Genomic DNA, 26,206 nt, shown 5'->3' with positions numbered 1-26,206 from the left:
GGATTTAAGACCCAATTTGCGTTTTTGAACTCGTAAACCAGAACTCGGATAAAAAAGTTATCAAAACTAAGCTTTCGATTATTCAGGAAACATGCAATTCTATCAATGGTTACATATCAAATCGTGTATTATAATCACGCTTAAAGATATGGGGCTCAAGTAAATACTGAATAACATAGCACAAAAATAATAAAATGTTTATTAAAATGAAAATTTGAGAAACATGGATACATTTTTTTGAATACCAGTGTCCAACTAGGAGGGCATCTTGCATCCATGTTCACATAATTGTACTTCCAAAATTTTTTGTTTTGTACACTGTGCCACTAGAATACACTAGTTCTGAAGAAAAATTAATTTTGCAATGGCTACTTTTAATTCGTTATTGAAAGGGTTAAGTTAGAATGACAGATTCGTGAAAGTTGCTGTATTTGCTGATAAAGTTTTCCGTCTATGAAATAGTAAAAATATTTAGTTGGAAAAGCGGTGGTAAGTGTTCTGTTTTAGCAAAGGAAATTTCTTTCCATTTTTATGCCGATGTCGAAAAACTTACAGTGCTGCAACAAAAACAAGATCAACATGGACTTAATTCCTCGCCAAGCTGCATTTACAACAACAAACACAGTTAATTTTGTTTTTATTATTTTATTTAAAAAATGACATTTTTCTTAAAGAAAACTAAATTTAAAAAAGTCTATAAAACGTATATGCTTAAGAGGAAATCAACTTAAAGCTTGATAAGAAATTGGAATTGTACAAAGATGACAATGCAGTTCTTCAGAATTTAGAATATGATGTATAAACATTTAAAAAAAATAGTATACATACGAATTAAAAACAATATCTATCGAGAACAAATATTCGAAGAACTACAAGAGATACTAACAAATTTTACTACAACAATTATATGTGTGAAACAATAATTGCTTGCAAATGTTTACATTGGAATATAAGTTAAGTTTAAACCAAAGTAGCCAGATATTGTGAAAAGTATGGCTATATGGCTGGAATAAATTAAAGAAAAAGAATAATAAAATAGTCTATCAAAATTGCTTTAATTTTACAATGTCTTTGCTAACATTTAAGTTAACACGCTTTCGACATAGCTTTTTAATATTTAGTTGTTGTAGATCTTTTTTAAATGGAACGAACAAACGTATTTTAGTACCGGCTTTAATTTGTTGCTTATTTATATTTTTCTGTTTTTTTTATATTTTTTTTTTTTCTTCTCAAAAATCATTAATAAATCTAAATTACAATTAAAATTCATTAACAATTTTTATTGGTTTGAGTTGTTTGTTTTTTATCTAATATGAATATTATGCTTCCACTTTTCACTTTATAAAATTATTTATCTCTTTTGCCAATTGCAGTCTATCCATGAATCAATTTGTGTGTGAACACACTGTACTCACTGCAATCGCTTTTCATCAATTGAATAGTTTTTGTTTTTAAGGTAGATTCAAAATTATTATACTAGTATTAAATATACAGCACACGATGTCGTCGAGAGAACATGATGTTGTGGTGAAAGTTATTCCTTGAAAATATGGCTGTAGGCGATTGACTGGTTGATTATCTCTAAATCCATGTTACACTTCTTTCCTCTAGCTTCGTTTGATTTCTTTTTACAAATGTGACTGCTGATGTTGTTCGCTGGTATTGAGCGCTTAATGTGAATGTATTGGTTTGTTTAGAGTGATATTCGCGAAGTTTGAGGAAATCATTTGAGTTTGGCATAAGCATCAACCTTTTTATGGAATTGATTGTAGTACTCCAAAGCCAAATTTTGAGTTTGATTTAAGGCTTTGCTCAAATTTTCAGGTGAGAAGCGTCCTCTGTAATAACAAAGCAGTATAGTAAGTAAAATTGTATAGAAGGTTATGACTTTCGTCAATGCTAACTTACACCAACACTTGAGTTTTGAAGAAAGCAACCACTTTATCGCACATGTCAGCAGAAGCAGTCCTAACTGTAGTTGCTGTGTTTTCAATTTTCTGGGGCAAACCGGGTACATATTGCTCCAACTGTAATGGAAGATTTCAAGAACGTTATCAATCAGAAAATAAAAATAAAATTAAAAATCAACAAATTAAACTGATTATAAAAACTTTCATGACGTGATCAAGACAACAATATGAAGAGATGAACGATGAGATGATTCATCTTTATGTCTATTAAATATATGCAACAATATTTGTAGTTTGATCTCATCGTTTTTCTTTACTCTAACAATCAATTTGATAGCCACATAAATCATTGTTGCCATTTTAGTGGATTTCTCACGTGTATATATTTGACAACATGACTTGTTTAAAAATTATTCTATTATATGGAGTAACTTGGATACAAATTAATTCGGCGTGTTGACACAATTTTCCTATTTGAAGAAGAACAGAAAATCGTTAAAGCAGACACTTGGTTTGATAACGACTTTTGGCCACTGCTCCAGGCTAAATAATTATCAAGGATTTGTATGCAAACTTAAGAGGTGGTAAAAGGAGACGACCAAATGAAGTTAACGACGAATACTTTAAAAAATTCACAAAACGATTTTCAATGGCAATTAATTGCCATTGAAATTAAATGTAAATATCTTAAGTTACCAACTAACCATTTACATCATAGCATTCACGAATATTCGGTTATAAGAAGCTATGTGAAAAATGATTATGGATATTTTTCTACAGACTACTGATGTCGTTCGCCGGAAGAAAAGTGTTACCATTATTTTACTCGGAAAGTGAATCGATAGACACCCGAGGGACCTACACACGATGAACGCGCTTCAAAGCCAGGAAAAACGCAAATAGGCTGGCAAAGTTATTGCATCTGTATTTTGGGATGCGCAAGGATCTCCAGCAAAAAAGTAATGAAAATGTTCTTTTTGGATCCGGAAGTGGTGCAAAATTGACGCAGAAGCGATGAATTTAACATGGGCTTGTCATAGGACATAGTCTTCCATTTCAACAGCCGTTGCACCTAATTTGCATCACTTCTTTAGGTGTGATCCGAATTCAATGTTTTGCATGTAAATTAAAAAATTCTGTGATATTTTTTCAAATAAATAATTTTTTACATTTTTTGTGATGGATTCTGTCTGTTGTCTGAAACGTTTGACCTCAAATATTTTCAAAAATTCACAATTTTTTCAGATTGGATGTAGCATTTTTTTCGATAAAATTTTAATAATTTGTACCATTTTATGAATTCTTACTCGGTTTTTAACCTATTTGAAACACAAAAAAGTAAAATTACCTATTAAAAATATGAAAAAAAAAACATATTATTGAATAAAAAGAACTTCCTGTGTAGTTAAAATAAAGAACATCATTGGGAGTACATCTTCTGGAAGTGCTTTTAATGTTGTGCCTTTGGAAGAACTTCCAAATTTTTTTGCTGGGCGAATAATATAATATTAATGTATTGGCCTTGTGGGCTTTGGGTATTATATGAAATAAGTAAATAAATAAAATAAATAATGTTTTCTGACTACATTGGCAACAGTACACGACCAGAGAAAACATAACTGCCACGGCAGACCAAGCCAGTTTTGACTAAGAACAAAAAAGTAGTCTTGGGTAAAATCGTTCACCGTAGTGATTCGGATTTTACTTTCCAATACTTCGTACCGCTTTTAATATTTGTCATCTTCTAAAGATAGACATTAGTTCTGGGCTATTTCGTTCACCAGAGGGTTCGGTCTGTTTCGTTCCATTCCGTCAGAGGAACTAGTGTCGTAATAGCGACCCTTCGTTCCATTTAGTTTATTTAAATAAAATCAATCTTTCAGACAATATTTCGTATTCTATGTACTTTTTAAAACGAATTAATTTAACATTTTTTTTAATTTTTTTTTTTTAATTATTATACAGCATAATCGTCATTTTATTCTAGGAAATATCCTGCTTATATACTCATATTGCAGTTAGTAATTTAGCTGGCGAAACATTTTTAATGTTAACCGGAGAGAAAATATCTGCAATTTACTTTTTGTTGACCGATAGGAAAAGTCTACATGAAAATGGTTGTAACTGATGTTAAAAATAAGTAAGCGAGCATATTAATTAAAAAGCATTTAGAGAATTATTATTTTTCGTTTTTTTTCGGAATTCCCATATCTGTCCATTATCAGTAATTGTACTTCACAATGTTGGCTATGCTCATATAGATATTTCCCTAGGATGCATTGGTCTAATATTTATGAAACGTAAATGTAGGCCTCGAACCAACTGTGAAACTCATTTACTCTTCTGTAACGATTCTCCCTATACGGTCTCAATCCGGAGGAATGTGCTACCTTATTGCTTCCGGCCGTGCTCAGTCCTGGGGAAGTCCTTTTTTCCATCGGATGGAGATTTAAGATCGCCGCATAAAAGAAAATTTGTAAGATAGCTTGAGATAGAAAGGAAAATTTAGATATAGAAAGAAACTTGTCATAACTAGTGAAAATTGGTGGCTTAGGTCTTAAGTTGCCACCGACATTCTAAACACCCTCCCAACCATGTTGATTTCCAAAATAAATCAACCCAAGGTGGTACCTTTTATTGGAGCCTCATTACCTTTCGTTAGAAATAGTCAATGGTTCTTTAAAACATAATCTTTGAACAATTTATAGCAATATACAACATAACAACAGATTTAATATAATATAACTAAAGAAATTAATATTTACGGTAATTTTAACGACAATTATGTAGAAATTACAATAAAATAATGATAATCCCGTAGCAAAATGATAATGTAAATAAGTTAATATTTTAAATATGATAAAAAAAATGCATTGTATAAAGGAAGGAAAATATAAAAACTCACCGAAACCCTCTGTTCTGCGGGCCCGTAGATTGAGGTTCGTTGAAAGATAGAAGTGATGCTATTTTGAGAGATTGTACAATGACGTGTTCTTACAGCTATAATTATTATAATTAGTATGATTATCCAGAATAAAGTTCCATTAAATTATATTTGATACCCAAATTTTGAGATCTTGACTAGAATATAAATGGGGATAGAATGTGAAATTGGCGGCTTGATTTCTTATGGCTTGATTTTCTGCGAGGCATATTATGCGGTTGATCATAAGGAATATTATGTGGTCGATTCATAAGGCATATTATGTGGTCGATCCATAAAAAAAAACTGTCTTCAGGATTATCTCGTTATGGATAGATCTGATGCACGAAGAGACAATCCCATAAATGCCCACGATGTGGTCCATGTATTGTAAAGGCTTAAGGTCGTCTATATTTCACAAGGCAGTAAGATTATCCTCTCGCGGATGTTTTTTTTTTTTTTTTTTTTTTTTTAAGATAAAATAATTCCTCTTATAGTTTTAGCTTCCCGCGATCTAGGCTATAGCCAATGATGTATAATATACGTTTTCGTATTGTTATAATATATATTTTCGTGGCGGAACCAAATTACGTCCGTCTTCTCAAATTCAAATTTTCTTTTTTTCTTTTCAATTCTATTTTTTTCTTTGTTTGTTTTTTTTTTTTTTTAAATCCCTATGGAAACAATTTTTTTTTTTTTTATTGAAACTACTGAGACATGAACACAATAAAGTTGAGGAAACATCTTCACAACATATCCACCACGTACAAAAAAAAAAAAAAAAAAAAAAAAAAAACTTAAACCCATATATCCTTTAAATGGTATATTCCTACCTTGCCAGTATCTTGATCCCTAAGTTCAACGTTACAGTTTCCAATTCGTTTTAGTACCTGTGCCTTTATGCCCACCGGTGCCAGTTTCGCTGTAAAATGATTAGCTGCACTACTCTGCGCAAAATTCCTTCTGAAAACTGTCTGCCCAATATCAAAGTTTCTATTTCGAGTCCTTAAATTATATAGCCTCTCATTTTTCTCGTATGCCTGCTGTACTTTATTCTTAATGGAGTCTCTAAGTAATACGAAGTTATCTGTTCTTTGAATTCGCTCATCACTATCTTCCAGAAATTTCAATCTTCGCAACATTTCGTAATCTTCCCCATGAGTTATCATGGTCTGACCAAAAATAATTTTGTATGGGGACTCTCCTGTGGTTTGATGTACACTATTTCGTAAGGCACAATTAACACTGCTCAAATAAACATCCCACTTCTTTTGATTTTCTTTAACGTATGAGCGCAGGGCTGCATTTACAGAACGATTAACTCTTTCGCTCGCATTCGATTGTGGACTATAGGCTGCTGTTAATTGATGCTTTATTCCATACTTCTTTAAGAAACTCTCAAACTCTTTACCTTTAAATTGGGAGCCATTATCTGTTACGATAATTTCAGGCACTCCAAAACAATTAAAAACTTCATCCTGTATGTATGTTATAATAGGTCCTGATGTAAGTCTTCTCAAAGGTTTTAAGAAGGTAAACTTTGAAAAATGGTCAAGCGCTATTAAGATTCCTATATTACCTTTACTCGACCGAGGGAAAGGCCCGATAAGGTCTAGATAAAGCCGTTGGAATGGCCTCTCAGAAACTACCATTTTTCCCATTGGAGGTCTCAATGTATAAGTTGGCAATTTGGACGTTTTGCAGGGCTCACACTTGTCAATATATTCTTTAACATCTGTGACCAAACGTGGCCAATAAAATTTCCGACGGATTCGTTCGATCGTTTTCGCTATCCCGCCATGTGAAGCGTTTGGTGTATCGTGTGCCGCATATATAACAGCTTTTCGCAACTCAACTGGAACTAAAAGCTTCCACGAATCGGTCTCATCTGCCATACTAGTAAACTGTGTCCGTTTATAAATATATTTGTCTATAACTTTATAATCTGGAAACTGTGACTGCTTAACCTCATTATGCCATTTTACATATTCATCCCCCAAAAATGCTTCAGATTCCAGGTCTATGGATGGCAATACTTCTATTTCCACTTCCGACACTTCATTTTCAAACGCCCTGGACAATGCATCGGGAACCACGTTTTCTCTTCCCTTCCGATGCTCGATAGTAAAATCGAATCCTTGTAATTTAAGTGCCCACCGGGCTAATCTTCCCGATAAGTCACTCTGTCGCATCAGCCATTTAAGACTTGCGTGATCCGTAATAACTTTGAATTCGTGGCCTTCAATATATGCTCGGAATTTGCTAACTGCTATTACCACGGCCAAACACTCCAATTCTGTTATGGTATAGTTCCTCTGCGCTTTATTAAGCTTTTGCGACATATACGCAATCGGACGTTCATTTCCTTGATCATCTTCTTGAGCCAATACGGCTCCTACCCCAACAGTGCTTGCATCACATTGCAGAATAAAAGGTCTCGTAAAATCTGGATTGGTTAGTACCGGAGCAGAACAAAGTTTCTGTTTTAACATTTCAAATGATGCTTGTGCCGCATCCGTCCATTTAAAGGCTTTCTTTTTGGATAGAAGCTCTGTTAATGGAAATGATATTGAAGAGAAATTATCAATGAATCTTCTGTACCAACCGATCATTCCAAAAAACTGTCTGAGCTTCCTTACGGAATTGGGAACCGGAAAATCCGATATGGCGCTAACTTTTGTCGGATCTGCACTTAGAGAACCTTCACCAACTACATATCCTAAGTATGGTACGCTCTTAATCGCAAAGCTACTCTTCTTAACATTAATGGTAAGACCAGCCTTACGAAACTGAATTGCTACTTCCTGTAGATGTTCCAGGTGCTCGTCGAAGTCTTTTGACATTATCAATAAATCATCTAAATAGACGAATACGTGTGATTTCATATGGTACGGTATCACTATGTCCATCAGGCGGCACATGGTTTGGGGAGCGTTACACAACCCGAATGGCATTCTTGTGAACTGGTATAAAGGTCGATTAGGGATTGTGAAGGCAGTCTTTGGTTTTGAAGATTCATCTAACCTAATCTGCCAGAAGGCATCTTTTAAATCTACCTTCGAGATACAATGTACCGGTGGCAATCTGGACAAAATACCTTCTATATTAGGCATAGGATAGGAATCTTTCACTGTTACGGAGTTGAGCTTTCTACTGTCTATACAGAATCTGACTTTCTCAGGCTTCACTATAAGAACTCCGGGAGATGACCAAGCAGACTGAGGACACTGCTCAATTACCCCAAGTGACAACATCCTATCTATTTCTCCGCAAAGAATTTTTTCCTTTGCAGGTGAGATAGGATAAAATCTTTGCTTAATTGGCTTTGCTTCACCAGTATCGATATGGTGTTCTATAAGTCCTGTGCAGCCTAATCCATCCCTGTCAGAGTTGGGAAATAGATCTATTATATATTTCAATTTTCTTCCTTGTTCCACGGATAGATATAAATGACCTGTATTTGAATTTGTGTCCACTTCATTAATTTCAATTTGAGTCTTTACACCAATGCCAAATTTCTTCCAGAAATCCATCCCACAGATTATATCCTGTTTAATGGATGGAATAATTAAAAACTCAAAAGTATTAGTTTGGCCCTGATATTCAAATTCAACATTCGATACACCACACATTTCTTGCCTATTTCCATCAGCTGTCTTCACGTTTCCATGAACTTTTCTAAAATTTTTTGTATTCTTAATTTCGTCAACCAGTTTGCCTCCAATAACGCTTTTGTTAGCTCCGCTGTCAAGTAAGGCGAAGAACAATTTACCTCTAATCTTCAGTGCTACATATGGTCTATTATCATACTCTTTCGAAATAATGGAGGAAATTACATATTTACTAAATGATTTAACACGTTTCCAAAAACTCCTTATTCTAAGCGTACCTCGTGATGACTTCCTTTCATTCAAATCAAGTTTCCGAAATCTTTTATCTAAACCTATTAATTTCATCGAAGCTAAATTAGAGTTAAAATGTTCATCTACTTCCTTGCATTCTTTAGCGGATGTCCTTTCTGTTTCCGAAGGACATCCACTTTCAAGTTTCCCTGTTGTCTGCATTTAGAGCAATTTGGACGGAAAACATTTTTAGTTCCACACCCATAGCAAAAGATTGTCCTCTCCTTAGTACAATCTTTATACAAGTGGCCAACTTCACCACAATTCCAACATTCTGCCGATTTTAACTCATCTACTTCCTCATCACTTAATATCAATTCGTCATCCCCTTCATTTATCTCTGCTACTACTGCTTTGTCCTTATAACTTCGAAACTTGTTTAAATTTTGATTATTCTTGATAAACTTTTCGTGTCTCCTTACGGCTTTTCTCAATTCTGAAACTGATTCGATATCCAAATGCAATAATTCGTATTTAATTTCTGGCCTGAGATTACGTCTCATTTCCTCACACAATTCCTGATCTGAAAGTGGTGTACGTAACCTATCCGCCATTAGAATTATAGCTTCTGAAAATTCGTCAAAGTCCTCATTGAATTTTTGTCTTCTCCTACGAATATCGTCCCTAACATCTGAGTCATTATCCGATGTCTTGTATTGTCTCTTTAAAGCATTTGAAAGCGAAATCCAATTAAGGTCATCACTGTTTTGACGATGATATCGCCAAAACCATCCTAATGCTTTTCCTTCGAACAGCACATGTAAATATTTACATAATGAGTCGAAATTCCCTGAGAGTGAATTTGTTGTCATTATGTTTACTCTATATATGAACTCTTCAACATTTATATCATTAGAATCGCCCGAGAATTTTATTCCCCAATTACGAATAATATTAAGTGTTTTCTCTGCGTGATTCTGATAAGATGTTTGGAAGTTACCTAGTTCTCTAGATTGTCCCCTTATATCACTTGGTAAACTATTTATACCTGGATTGTCATTGCGTGTATCATTACTAGTCGGAACATTTCGTAACATATTTCCCATTTCATGAGTGATTGATGACATGATATCATTACGGAAATCGGTTAAAAATTCTTGAACTACGTTTCGAATCCTGTTGTCGTCTATTGAATTATTTGTCACTCCGTTTGTATTACTGGAAACACCCTGAGTCTCAATTTGCACATCCCTATTTGACCGTAAGCTTCTCCCGGATCTTAAACACATTGAAGGATTATCTCCTATCTCAACAACAAAAGATGAGTTTAAGGGATTTGATCTTCCCGCATCAGACAAATCTTCCATACTTCGCGTAACAGGCATATTTCTTTAAAATCAGTAACAAAAAAAATGAATCTTTCAAAATCTCAAAAATCTAAGTTATATTGTATAAAAACTACTCAGTAAATGATTTACCAATAAAGGATACCAAGTCATATATTTTCACTAGCGACAAAAAAAAATGAATAAGAAGTGTGAAATATGATTTCCCATGGTATGACTCCATCAAACTTATTAAAATCATAACTCCAATTTGGGAAACTACACTGAAGATGCAAGAGTTTTATCGAACCTCGTGGGAGCGCAAATCTCCCAAGTTTCAACAAAATTTGCTAATCTCGACCACGAAATCCGATAAAGGATAGATGTAAGAAAGAGAAGGAAGGAGAATAAGACAAAATTATCTTGGTTGCTCCTAGATATATCCAGATTTCAAAATCCAATGATTATTTTATCCTATTCATAGAAAGAAAGGAAAATAATGAGGCGTTGCAATATTACAAAAGAGGTGTAAATTTAGACTCATATAGAATCCGAGATTCATATAACAACAGCCCCACGTTGGGCGCCATTTAATTTATGTAACGATTCTCCCTATACGGTCTCAATCCGGAGGAATGTGCTACCTTATTGCTTCCGGCCGTGCTCAGTCCTGGGGAAGTCCTTTTTCCATCGGATGGAGATTTAAGATCGCCGCATAAAAGAAAATTTGTAAGATAGCTTGAGATAGAAAGGAAAATTTAGATATAGAAAGAAACTTGTCATAACTAGTGAAAATTGGTGGCTTAGGTCTTAAGTTGCCACCGACATTCTAAACACCCTCCCAACCATGTTGATTTCCAAAATAAATCAACCCAAGGTGGTACCTTTTATTGGAGCCTCATTACCTTTCGTTAGAAATAGTCAATGGTTCTTTAAAACATAATCTTTGAACAATTTATAGCAATATACAACATAACAACAGATTTAATATAATATAACTAAAGAAATTAATATTTACGGTAATTTTAACGACAATTATGTAGAAATTACAATAAAATAATGATAATCCCGTAGCAAAATGATAATGTAAATAAGTTAATATTTTAAATATGATAAAAAAAATGCATTGTAAAAAGGAAGGAAAATATAAAAACTCACCGAAACCCTCTGTTCTGCGGGCCCGTAGATTGAGGTTCGTTGAAAGATAGAAGTGATGCTATTTTGAGAGATTGTACAATGACGTGTTCTTACAGCTATAATTATTATAATTAGTATGATTATCCAGAATAAAGTTCCATTAAATTATATTTGATACCCAAATTTTGAGATCTTGACTAGAATATAAATGGGGATAGAATGTGAAATTGGCGGCTTGATTTCTTATGGCTTGATTTTCTGCGAGGCATATTATGCGGTTGATCATAAGGAATATTATGTGGTCGATTCATAAGGCATATTATGTGGTCGATCCATAAAAAAAACTGTCTTCAGGATTATCTCGTTATGGATAGATCTGATGCACGAAGAGACAATCCCATAAATGCCCACGATGTGGTCCATGTATTGTAAAGGCTTAAGGTCGTCTATATTTCACAAGGCAGTAAGATTATCCTCTCGCGGATGTTTTTTTTTTTTTTTTTTTTTTAAGATAAAATAATTCCTCTTATAGTTTTAGCTTCCCGCGATCTAGGCTATAGCCAATGATGTATAATATACGTTTTCGTATTGTTATAATATATATTTTCGTGGCGGAACCAAATTACGTCCGTCTTCTCAAATTCAAATTTTCTTTTTTTCTTTTCAATTCTATTTTTTTCTTTGTTTGTTTTTTTTTTTTTTTTTAAATCCCTATGGAAACAATTTTTTTTTTTTTTATTGAAACTACTGAGACATGAACACAATAAAGTTGAGGAAACATCTTCACACTTCTCGAAAATATTTCTTGTTTATCTTCTTACAGCTAAATAATTGTGTATCGTGTTGCGAAGAAATTTTTATATACAAATTCAACAGATTTTCTAACAAATAATTGCAACAGTGATGGCAGTAAAGCAAAATATTCGATAAATATGTGTTTGTGTCATTTTTCAAAGCCTTTGTAAATATTCTATATTTTTTACTTTCTGCTGTATGCCCTTTGGCTTAGAGTAGTTTATTGTTTAGTAAAATAAAATTGGCTCTCTCCTTCCCTCTCTCTCTCTGATTTAACTGTGACTTGAACGAACAATGTCTTCATTTAAAACACAAGCTGTCATTAAAACTAGTTTCAAGCAGCAACTTAAGATATCAGACAAAAGAAAACGCATAATGGCATAAGTAGATAATAGGTCAAAAAACTTATAGAGAAAAAATGTTATACGAGAGAAATCGAATAAATCACAACAGAAACAGAATCAAAGGTAATAAAAAAAATTAGTAAATGATGTCATAGAAATTAGACGTTATACACTGCTATAGCGAATCTAATAACGACATACAGTAATTCCATCATATACTTATTGGTATTGAATATTATAATGAGAACTTACAAATTGAGCAGCGACTGGTAATTTTGCAACGACCACTTCCTTTGTTGCTGTAAATGCATTACAGGCTGCATTGCGTAATAATTTGGTTACATCACAGGCCAATTTACAGAATGGTTTAGTGTAGGGTGGCAGTGTCTTCTCCGCCCATTTGTAACCCTTTGCCGCTGTACTCATTGTAGCGTACCAGGCCTTTTCCACATGTGGCAACATGCCAGCATTCTGCAAAACTTTGCCAGTGGCAGATTTGGCAAAGACACCCTTACCATTTACTTCGGTATCATAGTATAAGGCTCCAGCGATCAACGCAATGAGTACTAGTGATCCCAAAGTCCACTTGCAACATCCACAGCCCTTTTTCTTTTCAGCAGCTTGTTTTTTCTTTTGTTGTGCTGTCTTTTCTTGAACATTCTACAAAGAAGCAATAACATTTAAGAAATATATTAGAAATATTCGAAAAAAAATCCAAACAAAGAAACATCCATATATCGAAGTAAAAACGAAATTTGTGAATAATTGAATTAATTTTACCTTTTTAGCAGCAGGTTGTTGTTTGTTTTGTTTGTTCTTATTGCTTTTGGTATTTTGTGCCATTTTTCTGTTTTAGTATTCTTACTTTTCGAATGAGTATAAAAATGTCAATACGATTTCTATTCGCTAATTTCGATCTTTAATAAAAACAAAAACGCAAATTTATTAAAAGGGTTATAATTATTTCATTTGCAATAATTAATGCCTTGAGCTTCAATTCCGTCTATTACTTTTTCCCCTCCCCCCACCAAACACAATCGAATATACAAAATTATATGTATGTGACATTCAAATTTGATTTGTTAGTGTTAAAAAAATTGCAATTGTTATTGTTATCTATTTAATATTCCAACATCGAACCTATAACAATTAAGGAAGGCTACATAGACTGCAAATTTGTAGTTAGTTTTCGTTGCATAATTAACCATAATAAGGTCGTTTTGTAATTATGCTACAAAAGTGATATCCAAAAATATAAATAGGATAAATTCATAATAAAGAAATTCGAATCTGCTCAGAGGCAATAACATGGAATTCATTAGATGGATGGGACTTGTAATCCTGGTATTATTATTTATTTTATGGAAAAGCTAATTATATTTTTATATGTACCAAATTATGGGACCAGCTATCCCAGCAAAAAGTATTTAAGGTGAAAAACTGCTTACCAAGACCATTTGTGTCATACCCTGAGCATTAATGTTTGCTTGAAAATAAGGAAATAATGGCAAAATTCAGTTTTCTACGGGATTTTCGATTGTTATCAACCACGAAATGAGGTGTGATTCTCATGTTATATTCGTTTCTGTATATAAAACTATGTCTGGAATATCAGTCTAGGGCAGTCTGGTAGGTTCCTATGAAATATGACCAAATATCGCCATATGTAAAACTATGTCTGGAATATCTGGCATCAAGTCTAGAACAGTGAGGCATTATTCCTACGAAATATGACCAAATATCGGCATAGGTCGAATCCTGAGCTTTATGTTCGCGTGTTACTTTGATCTTCAGTTGCTGAAATTTTTCTATATAGTCATGATCACATTTCTTTACTTTGTTCATAGTAACTCAGTTTTGTAGATCAGCCAGTAATATTCAGCTTCATTCTCGACACATCGCATCTATTTTTGTGACTGGATTCATTTGTCCTTTGAATGAAATTTGTGTGCTTGAATAAATTGATACAGAAGCCTAATATGTCCGAAACAATGAATTACAATATAAATAAGAAAGTCTATTTATTCTCTACGAAAGTTCTATTAGGACCAGAGTGCCAAATGATAAGGTATCGAACGATAAAGATATTTCTCTTGACTAATAGCAATAATAGACTGCATAAACTAAAAAAATCTTTTTTCTATGACAATGTATTAATAATCAACCAAGATTCGTTTTGAAAAATTGACTACTTTGAAATTACCACTAATGGCATCTTCTCCATACATTGAAATGCAATTTTGGGTCATTATCAATGCATACAACTAATAAAGTGCGAGTTTGGAAATTAAACCTAGCGGTTGTTATATATTTAAGATAGAATGAAATTCTTGTTTTTGATAATCTCCACGACAACATGCTGATATTTCTCTATGGCTGATTTTTATATTCCTTATCAGCATATATTTCGAGACAAAACATGAAAATAGAAATAAATCGAACGCGCGAAGAAACAGCTTTAATAACTTCAAAACGCTGATGTGTTGCAATTGCGATTGGTGGAAATATTTCACTTATTGATTAAAATTTAAATATGGCCGATTTGTTGTACGGGTCTCCACTTGAAATAATAATTCCAATGGAGTTTAATGATACCAACAGTTGCTTCTTTGTTATCATACACATTATTTATAAACCTACACTTGCTATCATCACAACGTATGTACAAAAAGATAAAAAAGTGAGTCAATTGCTTTCAAGTGATATTTTCATTCGATAAACAATTGTGGATGGGATACAAGTTATTGCATGTAAATCCTAAACATGAATTAAACACTTACACCATTGTGTGGTTATACCGGCATATTTTCATGGTTATCTCACTCACAAGCGCAATAAAAAAACAAAAGCCCCCATCAATTTCTTCTGTTTGAGTATGTAGCTATGGACTATAGTATCTCATCTCATGACTTTCAAACGCCAAATAACACGTGGCATCTCATTTGTTAAAAAAAGTTCTTGTTTCATAAATTCTCTTTCACTTGGAAATGTTAAAAAATTGTTTTTTTTAAGACTATGGATTATCAACACATTGTTGTGATGGAGATTATTACATGCCTGACTTAACAGAGCATATTTGGTATGTGATTTGTTGTAAAAAAGCTAGTTTTCAGACATTTTCCCAAATCGACAAAAGCTCACGTTGTTTACATTGCTTTTTGTTTAAGTATTCTTCATAAATATTCATTAGAAAAATATTCAATATTAGTCACACATCTGAATATTCAAGTAGCAAATTTCCAATAATGTAATTTAGGGGAGCTAATGCTTATTAACGTATCTACCGTAGTAGATATGGCAACAAAAAAGAATAATCAATTGCAGTTAAACCTCTGTACTACATGCGACTTTTCTGCGTATGTTTCAGTCGTGTAAAACTTCAGAATAGGACAAAAATATAAATTCTAGATAAATCCTTCTATACAGCAGACGACTTTTCTATATGTGGAATTTCCATAAATTTAGGCATTTTTCGAATTCGAGTCCGTAAACAAATCCGGCGTACAATAACGGTTTAAATGAAATTCTTTTTATTTCTACAACACTTAAAAGGATCATCTTCTTAAATTTAACTAGAAAACAGTGCTCCTCTCTATTCCGCGGCATACAATAGGATACAAATTGAGCATGTGGACTAGAAAAAGAGCTAGGATTTTATTGCAGAAGATCAACGGCTAATTTACCATTTTAGTGAGATATCATTTCATCGTGTTTAGTGAGATATCGAATTTCGTGTTTTGATAAAATACTGTATTCTGAAGGGAAAAATTACGGTGGAAGCAAAAAATTGGCTTGATAATGAGTTTCCGGACTCTGCCCCAGGGAAATCAACAATAATTGATTGGTGAACGCAGTGGACGCCCGAAAGAGGTGGTTACCGACGAAAACATCAAAAAAATCCACAAAATGATTTTGAATGACCGTAAAATGAAGTTGATCGAGATAGCAGAGGCCTTAAAGATATCAAAGGAACGTGTTGGTCATATCATTCATCAATATTTGGATATGCGGAAGCTCTGTGCAAAATGGGTCCCGCGAGTTTTTCCGTCGATATGTGACAATGGATGAAACATGGCTCCATCACTACACTCCTGAGTCCAATCGACAGTCGGCTGAGTGGACAGCAACCGGTGAACCGTCTCCGAAGCGTGGAAAGACTCAAAAGTCCGCTGGCAAAGTAATGGCCTCTGTTTTTTGGGATGCGCATGGAATAATTTTTATCGATTATCTTGAGAAGGGAAAAACCATCAACAGTGACTATTATATGGCGTTATTGGAACGTTTGAATGAAATCGCGGCAAAACGGCCCCATATGAAGAAGAAAAAAGTGTTGTTCCACCAAGACAACGCACCGTGCCACAAGTCATTGAGAACGATGGCAAAAATTCATGAATTGGACTTCGAATTGCTTCCCCACCCACCGTATTCTCCAGATCTGGCCCTCAGCGACTTTTTCTTGTTCTCAGACCTCAAAAGGATGCTCGCAGGGGAAAAATTTGGCTACAATGAACAGGTGATCGCCGAAACTAAGGCCTATTTTGCAAAAAACCGAAGGAGTACTAAAATTGGAAGGTCGTTATAATCGTTGTATCGCTCTTGAATGGAACTACGAATTTTGACAAAAAAAATGTGTTTTTCTTTGTTAGACCGCGGACTTATCCGCCAACCTGTTACACTACATTTTCGTTCATAAATACCTCACCCCATTTTCATTTCTTTAGCATTTGAAAGGCGATCACCGGTCTCTTAATTTTGTGATTCGAAATATTGATCATATTATTATTATTTATTTATTTATTTGTATTCACAAACAACACGATATAAAATATATTTATTATGTGTGATTTGCATACACAAATATGATAAGATTTGAAAAACTACATATAATAAATTAACAATTACATTTGTAACAAATAATGTATTACATAAAAGAAAAAATTCCAGCTCGCAAACTGGTACTACAGAGCTTATTTTAATAGTATTTATTTTCATAAAAAGTTATCAATATTTTTTGGGGATTTTTGTGGGAAATTTTAATTTATTCAAGAGATTTTTTGGTACCAATCCAATTTGGGGACTAGACTCAAAAAAAAACTGCTTTGAATTAGACGTTTTTCATCTGGTTGTTCCATACGGTAAAACTATGTAAATGCTCTAAAGTCTCTTTTACAATTTTACCTAGGTTAGATTAAAGTAGCAACCCGATTTATTGTCAGGCTCACTTAGACAAGTCAGTCCATTGTGATACCCCATTAATTAAAAGTACCAATTATATACGGGCACTTCTAGTTTTAACCGCTGAACCTACTCGATTATTTTCTTTTGTTCAACCAATCAGATTGTTCCAAAATCATTAGCAGACTGCTTAAGTTAACATTTTCCAGGTCCGCAAGTAATCTAAAGCTGTATGCTCCTATTATTCGCTTACGCCCTAATCTAAATGCAGGAAATTCACACAAGAGGTGTTTAACCGATTCCTTTTCTTCCGCATTATGACAACTCATGCAGTGTCATTATACTTCGCGCCAATAGTTTTTGCAAACTCGCCTATCATGCGATTTCGCCTAAGTTTTTATTTATACCAATTTTTATGTTTTGTGTTTTTCAATAAAAACTCGCCGTATTAGCGAAGCCCACTTGGGTACGAGAGGTTTAAAATTGTAACGATAGGAATTTTGAAAATATCTCATTCGATGTAGGCAATTGTTTATTTTCCAATTCATTGTAAGAATAAAAATTTTTGGTCATATTTCATTATTTTTTTTTTATTGTATAGCATATTTTGCCCCATATACCAGAAAAATCAATAAAACATTAAGCCCACGTATACCGTGTATATTACTTCGATAAAATTGTTTTGAATATGGGCATAATTATTATGCAAACCGCAGTTGACTGAATAGTCTAATTAAGTCTAAATAACGGGCTGCCACTATGCGAAAAAAACGAGTTACCTAACAGTTACCCATCTGTGCAAATTTATCTTTTACAAGGTTTTAGTATCCTTTGTACAAAAAAATGACATTTAAACCGAAATTAAAGTTATTAAAAGATAAGTTCATTAAAATATTGTCAGTGTTTAATAATGTCGTTTCATGCCAGTTCATTGTCGTTCAAATTCAATTATAAGTAGAAGGCACTTTTTAACAATTTCTTTTAAATTCTAGATACATATGTACTGAACTCGCCATTTCCATGATTTCTATTTCTACTTGCAGAAATTTGTTTTGGATCTCTTTCTCTTCAATCTAGTCAAGTAGATTTAATTTCTTTGTCTCTTTCTTTACTGTTCTCTTAAAGTGTAACAACAACGAAATTATTCATATACTGTTAAAGATTTTGTTCGGCTGTTTAATATATAGATCTTTAGCCATAATACTGTGGCTAGGCAGTATTTGTGGTTATTGTCAAACCAATTTATGGTTAATGCAGGCAGGCAAAAGGTATGCCGGCCGGCTTTTTTGTTATAGTTTTGATTACTCAAAATATATGTGCACACGCATACACACACAAGTAGTGACAATAAAACATTTTATAGCATAGTTTGGTATTAACACTTAAAATTTCAAGAAATTTCTTTATCTTTAGCCATATTTTAACTTTTCCACCAAAAAGGTGTTTCAAGATTAACAAAAGTGTGATAGTTGAAAAAAAAAAAAAAAAACAATTAGACTATGGTTTCCAAAATATCAATGAAATATTTGAAATCTGGTTAAAAATTGTTTTTATGCATTCAAAAGATATATTAATAGGTATAATTAGGTATTGAAACAAAACAGGTTGATGAGAAATATGAAAAACAAAATAGCAACGGTTTCAAAGTGTGGTACAAAAACGTTTTAAACCTAAATCCACGCTTACTACCTCAGCAATTTTTGGCAACAATCGATAGTTATTAGTCGACTTGTTTGAAAATATATGAATTTAAAATAAATATTAGGTTAATCCATGTCCTTAGGAGCCACCATGGTGAAAAGGTTAACATGCCCGTCTTGCATACACAAGGTCGTGTATTCGATTCCTGCTTCGACCGAACACCAAAAACGTTTTTCAGCTGTGGATTATCCTACCTCAGTAATGCTGGTGACATTTCTGGGGGTTATAAAGCTTCTCTAAGTGGTTTCACTGCAATGTGAAACGCCGTTCGGACTCGGCTATAAAAAGGAGGTCCCTTGTCATTGAGCCTAACATAGAATCGGGCAGCACTCAGTGATAAGAGAGAAGTTCACCAATGTGGTATCACAATGGACCGAATAGTCTAAGTGAGCCTGATACATCGGGCTGCCACCTAACCTAACCTATCCCTTCTCAGTAATGATGGTTCTGAGTGTTTCGAAGCTTCCCTAAGTGGCTCCAATTGGGGAACGCCGTTCGGACACGGCTATAAAAAAGAGGTCTCTCCAAGGGTGTCAAAAACCGACACTTATTAACCGGATTCAATTACACAAACCGAAGCCGGATAGTAAAAAATTTGGCATTTTCGGTTAATCGCGAAAACCGAGTTTTGACCGGTTTGCCATTGTCCTTTGTTTCTTCCAAAGTCAAACTTTTTGTAGAGAGATACTGAAAATGAGAAATAACTGACACTTACTATGTTTTTTCACATAAAATAATCTTTTTCTACAACAATCTCTAAAAGACGTTTTCGCATTATTAAAATTTAAGGGCTATTTGTGTCTTTCACCCTAAAAAATATTTTCCTTCGGAACGAAATTTTATTATCGGTATTAAATTTTTCTATCACATTGGAAGCAGAGCAAGAATTAATCATTAGTGTTTTTCAAAAGTAAATTTTATTACAAGGAATTTTGAATTCTCAGATTTTTTATATAAAAAAACAGGTCATTTGGACAACCTTGTGCCTTGTCATTGAGCTAAACATGGAATCGGGCAGCACTCAGTGATAAGAGAGAAGTGCACCAGGAAAATTATTTCGTATAAGAAAAACAATTATGTATTATATATATGAAAAAAAAACAGAACAATTTGACAATTACGAAGGAAAAAATCCCATTGAAAAATTAATTCATATAAGAAAATTGCGCAAAAAGACGATAGCTCCGAATATTACTTTCAATGGCATGATAAGAGCATTTACATATTTTTGGTTCGTGTTCTAGGCAGTCTGAAATTTATTATTAATTTTAATTGCTGTTTTTATTTCAGACTGAAGTCTTGAAGAATATTAATTCATTGTTATTATTATTAAAATTTTAAAAGGAAAGAGTGTTAATATCCAAGTGTATGCTAGAATATTTTTTTCTATAAACAATAAATGTCTGTCTAGTACAAAGGGAAATTCACAGCATCCACTTAAAATGATCACTAGAGATTATAAAATGAAACTAAAAGCAGCTGACAAATGTAATATTGTTTCATATAGAGAAATCTTTAATAGCATCTTTTGTTTGTGGTGTAAAGAAAACAGATGCCGACATTTCACATAAATCTATACAGCAGAAAAAGTCGCCCCACTCTATTGAAGGATTAGCTTCGCTTTACGCCACAAAACATGTAGAAACTTTCTAAATATGTGGCAACTTTTCCATATCAAAGGTAAAAAATCAACAACAAAAGGCAATGCAACAACTCAAACACCACACCCCCCTTCATCAAAGAAAAATTAATACGTGTCTCTTTCGGCCAACGATGCCGAACGACCGGCCGAGTACAGATGACAAACCGAAACTGGTCGTCTCATCATCAGAGAAATTCATAATTTCATCTTAAAATACAGATAATTAAACTCCAAAAAGCCGAAATGACACAAATTTTTAGCGTCGAGAAACAGCGATAAAAGTGTATACTTCCACGTAGACCAATAATTCCAAACACACCACTAACTTAGCTTTTCATTATTATATCCTGCCATCATTTTCTTGCCCGTATTTGTATATTTTCTTGTTTCACTTTTCTTCCTATCCTTATATTCGTATACCACCACATGAGGAGACGAGAGATGTAATTTCATTCTGTTAAAAAAAATTGCACAGAGAATTACTACCAAGTAGAAAAAATTCGATGAAGTACAAAATTGAAACTCAGTGGCTTTAATTACAGCTTTAAAAAAAATTAATCCACACAATTTTCTTTTTTCTCCACACACACCTCGACTGAAATGTTCTTTCGACGGCGTTCTACTTTCAAATTTCTATGAAACACTGAAGTTTGCTTTGACTCGTATCGCCACTTTTCACATAAAGCTCAGAGCTGGTGCTGTCATAAACAAACGGCGGCATACCTATTCAGTTTTTGTTTTTTAGTGATGCTAACAATTTCCGATTTCCCTTCTCAACATTAGCCGTGTTCACATAATACTGCGTTTACACTAGGCACGGAATCACTTTGACAACGAATATTCTAATTTTAATACAAAATGAACTGTTGAATTGTCGGTTCCTCGAGATTAAATTTAAGATTGAAGCAAACTATTAAGTTCATCTCGTTATTGACAAAAAAACAAGATGTGAACCACAATGTAAATAACCTCAGCATAGTAAAAAGTTATGTTTTTGTACTACAACCATAGCTGGATAAAGGTGGTGTTTGGTTTTCCAGTAGAAAATCACTTTATTTTCGCGATTACTTTTCCTGATATAATCAAAATTATAAATGAAAACAAACATATTCCTGTAAAGTCTAGCCGAAATCTGGAGGAACAAGAAACTGTGCTTCAATTGAGTTAATTTATCTTCTTTGTATTGAACTGTTTTAATAAAGCAACTCGAAAACCGAACACAGTACTTACCTTAAGGCAGTATGCTGAATTTTAAAAGAGATTATGTTGAAATTCCCTTTAATGTCCTTTGCAAATCTACTATGAACGTTGTGTAAGTGTGTGTATTACCATAGCATTTCTAGTTATATTTTTATAAAGTCTTGGCAAAAATTGGATCGAAAGGTGATATACATATTTTGGATAATATATTGACTTTAGAAATTAATTTATAGATCGATAAGAAATTCTATTATTTAACCACAAATACAAATTTAACATTGTAATGACCGAGAAATGTCATCGTTATTAAAGATGGAAATCGGCAAAACTCCTTTATAGTTTTACCGTAGCTCTGTCACTAGTTATAAACCCGCGTCTTTTTCTCAGATATTAGTAACATTCGTGTAAATCGTACTATTTAAAAAAAAAATTGCCTAAGAATTCAATTAGGTTTTTACTATTTTCTTGACGCATACATTGGAATCCTACTCGACAGAATCCATTGGAATCCTACTCGACAGAAAATTTTGAAGAGACTTGCCTTACGTAAAAGAAGAACCGAAATCAATTTTCTTTTCTTTACAATACGATAGAACAAGCGCATAATATTTTATATCAGTGGTTAATATAACTTAATTAACCAATTTCTTTTGCTGGAATGTGCTCAAAAAAATAGTAGCAAGTTTGCTGTATTAGCAAACGGAAATAATGCATTTTAAATATTCTTTTGATTGGGTGTCGAACGCTAATTTTTATGACGAATACTTCAAAAGCGACTACTACTATTAAACATTTGCTTTGACTTACCTTTACAAGTGTGATCAAAGTGTCTAAATTTGGATCACGTTTCTTAGCTAGATCCAATTCTGCATTCAATTGTTCGGCGTCTTTAAGAAAATCAACAAATGCCGAAGACATTGCCAATGACGAAGCACTATCAGCCAATTCTGATTCTGCAAATTAAAAAAATGGTTATTGCCTTTTTTCAAATGCAATGTGTTTGGTAGCATACCGATTTTTTGTAATAAATATATGGTGGGCAACAATTGTTTCTTGTAATTCATTTTCCAAACTTTGAAACAGTCATAATCACTATGTAATATGCAAGAAAGGCAGCCGTTGGTTTCAATATCACTCTTTGTAGGACTCTCAATCTCGCGGAGGAGGGTTTGGAAGAGATATGTGTGCTTTGAAGAATTTGCGATGAATTTTTGCTATATAGAATACAAAATTGGATGTTGACGCAGTAATTAGTTCTCAAATAAAAATTACGCCTTCCAAGAATATTTTTGAAAATGTGTTAATTATAAATATTTTTTTTATTTTTATTTTTGACAATATGCATACGCCTTACCAAAAATACTGCTGAACTTCGTGTTAACGATTGTTGACATTCGCGAGGAATTCCACTATACATAGCCTTCAAGGCATTATAAATTTCGAAACATTCATTTTGATTTAATTGTAGTCTGCAAAGACATGTATAAATTGTTCTAAATTCTATAGAATTTATTATTGATTCTCTTACGTTTGGTCACTTGCAACATTTAATACTTTCTCTATATATTCCGAAACGAAACGTGAATAGCTCTTCATGTCTACACTTGGTAACATCAAATCTTGCCAAACTAATATATATAATATATAAGCTAATGAATAATTTCTTTGTACACTATATCGTTTTGTTCAAATATTACCTTTAATTCCAACCATAAGATTTTCATATCCTCCTTGACCTATAGCCCATAGGATGCTTAAACAAATATTGCTCCTGTTTTGATAGGAGTTTCGCAACATTGCTGTAGAAGCCATGTTGGAAGAACAAATGTGAGGCCAATTTCGAGCTATTAGTTGTAACATGAACTAAAAGGGAAATATGCGATTATATAAAACAAATTTCTTCCGCTGAGGTATGAAACTTATGTCTATAATTCCAATACCAAACTTACCTTATACCCTACAACGGGTAAATTATTATTCAAATCTGTACACATACTCTCCAAAAGGGTATGGTGGAAAAAGTACTTCAGATTCTGTTCACCCTCTAACGACAGAAAATCCAAGAGAGCTTGTTTAAGAGCAGGTGAAGCTAAAACGGCCGGATAGGATATTGACCTCCCTGAAAAAGTTGGGTCGCACTCATATTGCAATTTAGAATTAAGGTATCCAGCAACCTATAAATAAAACGCAGTTCATTAATTACAAAGTGACACTGCAAAGTCTATGTACTCAATTACCGCTTTCAACCATGAGAGTTTGGAACCAGGATATAATAGCTGATAATGTTCCAATTGCGTCTGGAATTCTTCGGCAGTGAGGGCTTTAAAAGCTTGGTCTAGGTTTTTGGGTTTTGGCGGTGGTTTAGGGCCTTGATCTTTAGCTTTTTTTGGTTCGGTTGAAGGTGTTTCCTTCCCGGCCTTCACCGATGATCTCTTGGGCGTTGAAGTTTTAGATTTTGTCGAACTGGTATTGGATTTTGAAGGAGACACATCTTTTCCTCCAGCTATACCACGCCCACTTAGCAATTGCCTTATCTGGTGAGATGGCACTGAAATGAAATATTAAACTTATTAGAGTTCGTCGATTCTATAGGGGCCATTCGCTTTCTTACATATCTCATCCAATTTAGGTTGCAAGGCTTCTTCTCGTTTCTTTTCTTTGTGGGCCATAACTTTCTTCTCAAGGTTCTTGTATTTCCTCGATTTTGTAACCGTTTCCCATTGATTATTATTGTTAGACATTATGGAATTTTATATTTGGAATGCAAGAAATTTAGAAATAATTATCCCGGTATGCAAATGGAAACAAAGTGCAGCAACGTCAACTTTATCTAGTGACGGAGAAAATTGGGGTTTGACATATTTATATTATGTCTCTAACTAATACACGAATTGAGGAAAACACGTATAACGTGTGAACACAACGACAACGAATGTCGGTGAAAAATTTCGGATATTCCCAGAAAATAAGTAGGTACGGGTGAATGACAGCCAGCGTTTTTATCCTTGATCGAGGCAGTATGTTTGGAAAAATATCCATTTATACTATTTTGAATTTCGACAATTTCTCAACAAAATACCTCATAATTTGATCGGCGCATAAGATGGTCTTCACATACGAATTTGCTTTCTGGTAATGCGCTTTACAGATTATCAGTTATTCCGGTCGGAATGTCGGTGTTTGTAAAGAATCTTACAGTGTGTCGGATCGATACGACTTGTCGGCGATGACTAAATAATCAGTTAATGTGTTATCGATCCCATAAACATGCAGCAGGATCGATTATGCCTTCGAACTTAACTTATAATGTGCACAATATATGGGATAAGTTCGACAAGAGCATTGTCGTCCGGAATAACTGATAGTCTGTAAAGCGCATAAAAAAGCGCATTCAGAAAAATCCAAAATGTATCTTACTTTTCTTTTCCATATAGACCAACGGCTTTCCACAGAATAACGGCTTCAAATCCTTTGTAAATTGCAATGGTACTTCCCCTGCCAACATTTTTTGAATTTGACGGCATTACTGAGAATCCCCACCACGTCGAAAACAACTGCCAGCATCTCAAAGTTCCATTTCATCCTGTCACTACAACAATCGTCAACTGTGGAAGCATATCAAAAAGTACAACATATGTACATGGAAGTATTTTGCCATCACTATTGTTAGAAGAGTCATTTTATATTATGTGAAACGCCAAGCGAAACTAGCTTATTATAATTCATTTAAATAAAAACAAAAATAAAGTGCTGATTTTTTTTTTCAATTTCAAAAATTTCATCTTTATTAGTAGTTCTTTTTAATGATATGTACATATTTTCGAGATTTTATATATATATATATTACAGCGAGTGATGGCAATTTTTATTTTATGACTAGGTTGTTTTACAAAACTTTTCAAAGGAAAATAGGGGAAAACCTTTATTTAATATAAAGTGCTGAAAACATAGTTATTACGCTTAAAATTGTGAAAGATATGTGGTGAACAATTTTCGACTTTCCAAATGGAATAAAGTGATTGTTTTTTTCAGATATTTTTCCAGACACTCTGCCTCCATCGAGAATAAACAAACGGCTAATAGACGCTGCAACATGTAACTTGCTACGTGTAAATCAACATCATTCTTTTATTAAGGCCGGTACTCTGTTCGGTTTTCGCGTTGAAACTCCATACAAAACCAAAAAATGCGAAAAATTTGCGAAATTTTTTC

General features: G+C 33.5%; 1 protein-coding gene across 1 annotated transcript; it reads right to left on the bottom strand.

The window, feature by feature from the left end:
- Positions 1–1,159: 1,159 nt before the first annotated feature.
- On the bottom strand, positions 1,160–24,823 carry Tmem214 (Transmembrane protein 214). The gene is made up of 11 exons (XM_075295972.1): positions 24,606–24,823; positions 24,232–24,542; positions 23,944–24,168; positions 23,692–23,857; positions 23,523–23,622; positions 23,349–23,463; positions 23,007–23,208; positions 22,802–22,947; positions 12,529–12,936; positions 1,909–2,027; positions 1,160–1,838 (listed from the first exon to the last, which is right to left on the bottom strand). Exons 1-11 carry the CDS (start codon positions 24,733–24,735, stop codon positions 1,724–1,726), a joined length of 2,037 nt encoding a protein of 678 aa, XP_075152087.1. The 5' UTR covers positions 24,736–24,823; the 3' UTR covers positions 1,160–1,723.
- Positions 24,824–26,206: the final 1,383 nt, after the last annotated feature.

Source organism: Haematobia irritans, chromosome 2 (assembly GCF_050003625.1).
Source record: "Haematobia irritans isolate KBUSLIRL chromosome 2, ASM5000362v1, whole genome shotgun sequence".
Classification (NCBI taxonomy): Eukaryota; Metazoa; Arthropoda; class Insecta; order Diptera; family Muscidae; genus Haematobia; species Haematobia irritans.
The sequence above is the reverse complement of the archived record's forward strand: the minus strand, read 5'-3'. Positions and strand labels throughout refer to the sequence as shown.

Bases quoted from the DNA above. Each gene is read 5' to 3' on its own strand.
- Tmem214 (XM_075295972.1), bottom strand. From the start codon at position 24,735: ATGTCTAACAATAATAATCAATGGGAAACGGTTACAAAATCGAGGAAA. The intron at 24,169-24,231 runs GTAATTGAGTAC...TTTTATTTATAG, and splicing joins AACTCTCATGGTTGAAAGCG to GTTGCTGGATACCTTAATTC. The intron at 12,937-22,801 runs GTAAGTCAAAGC...GCTTCTTTGTAG, and splicing joins CTTTGATCACACTTGTAAAG to AATGTTCAAGAAAAGACAGC.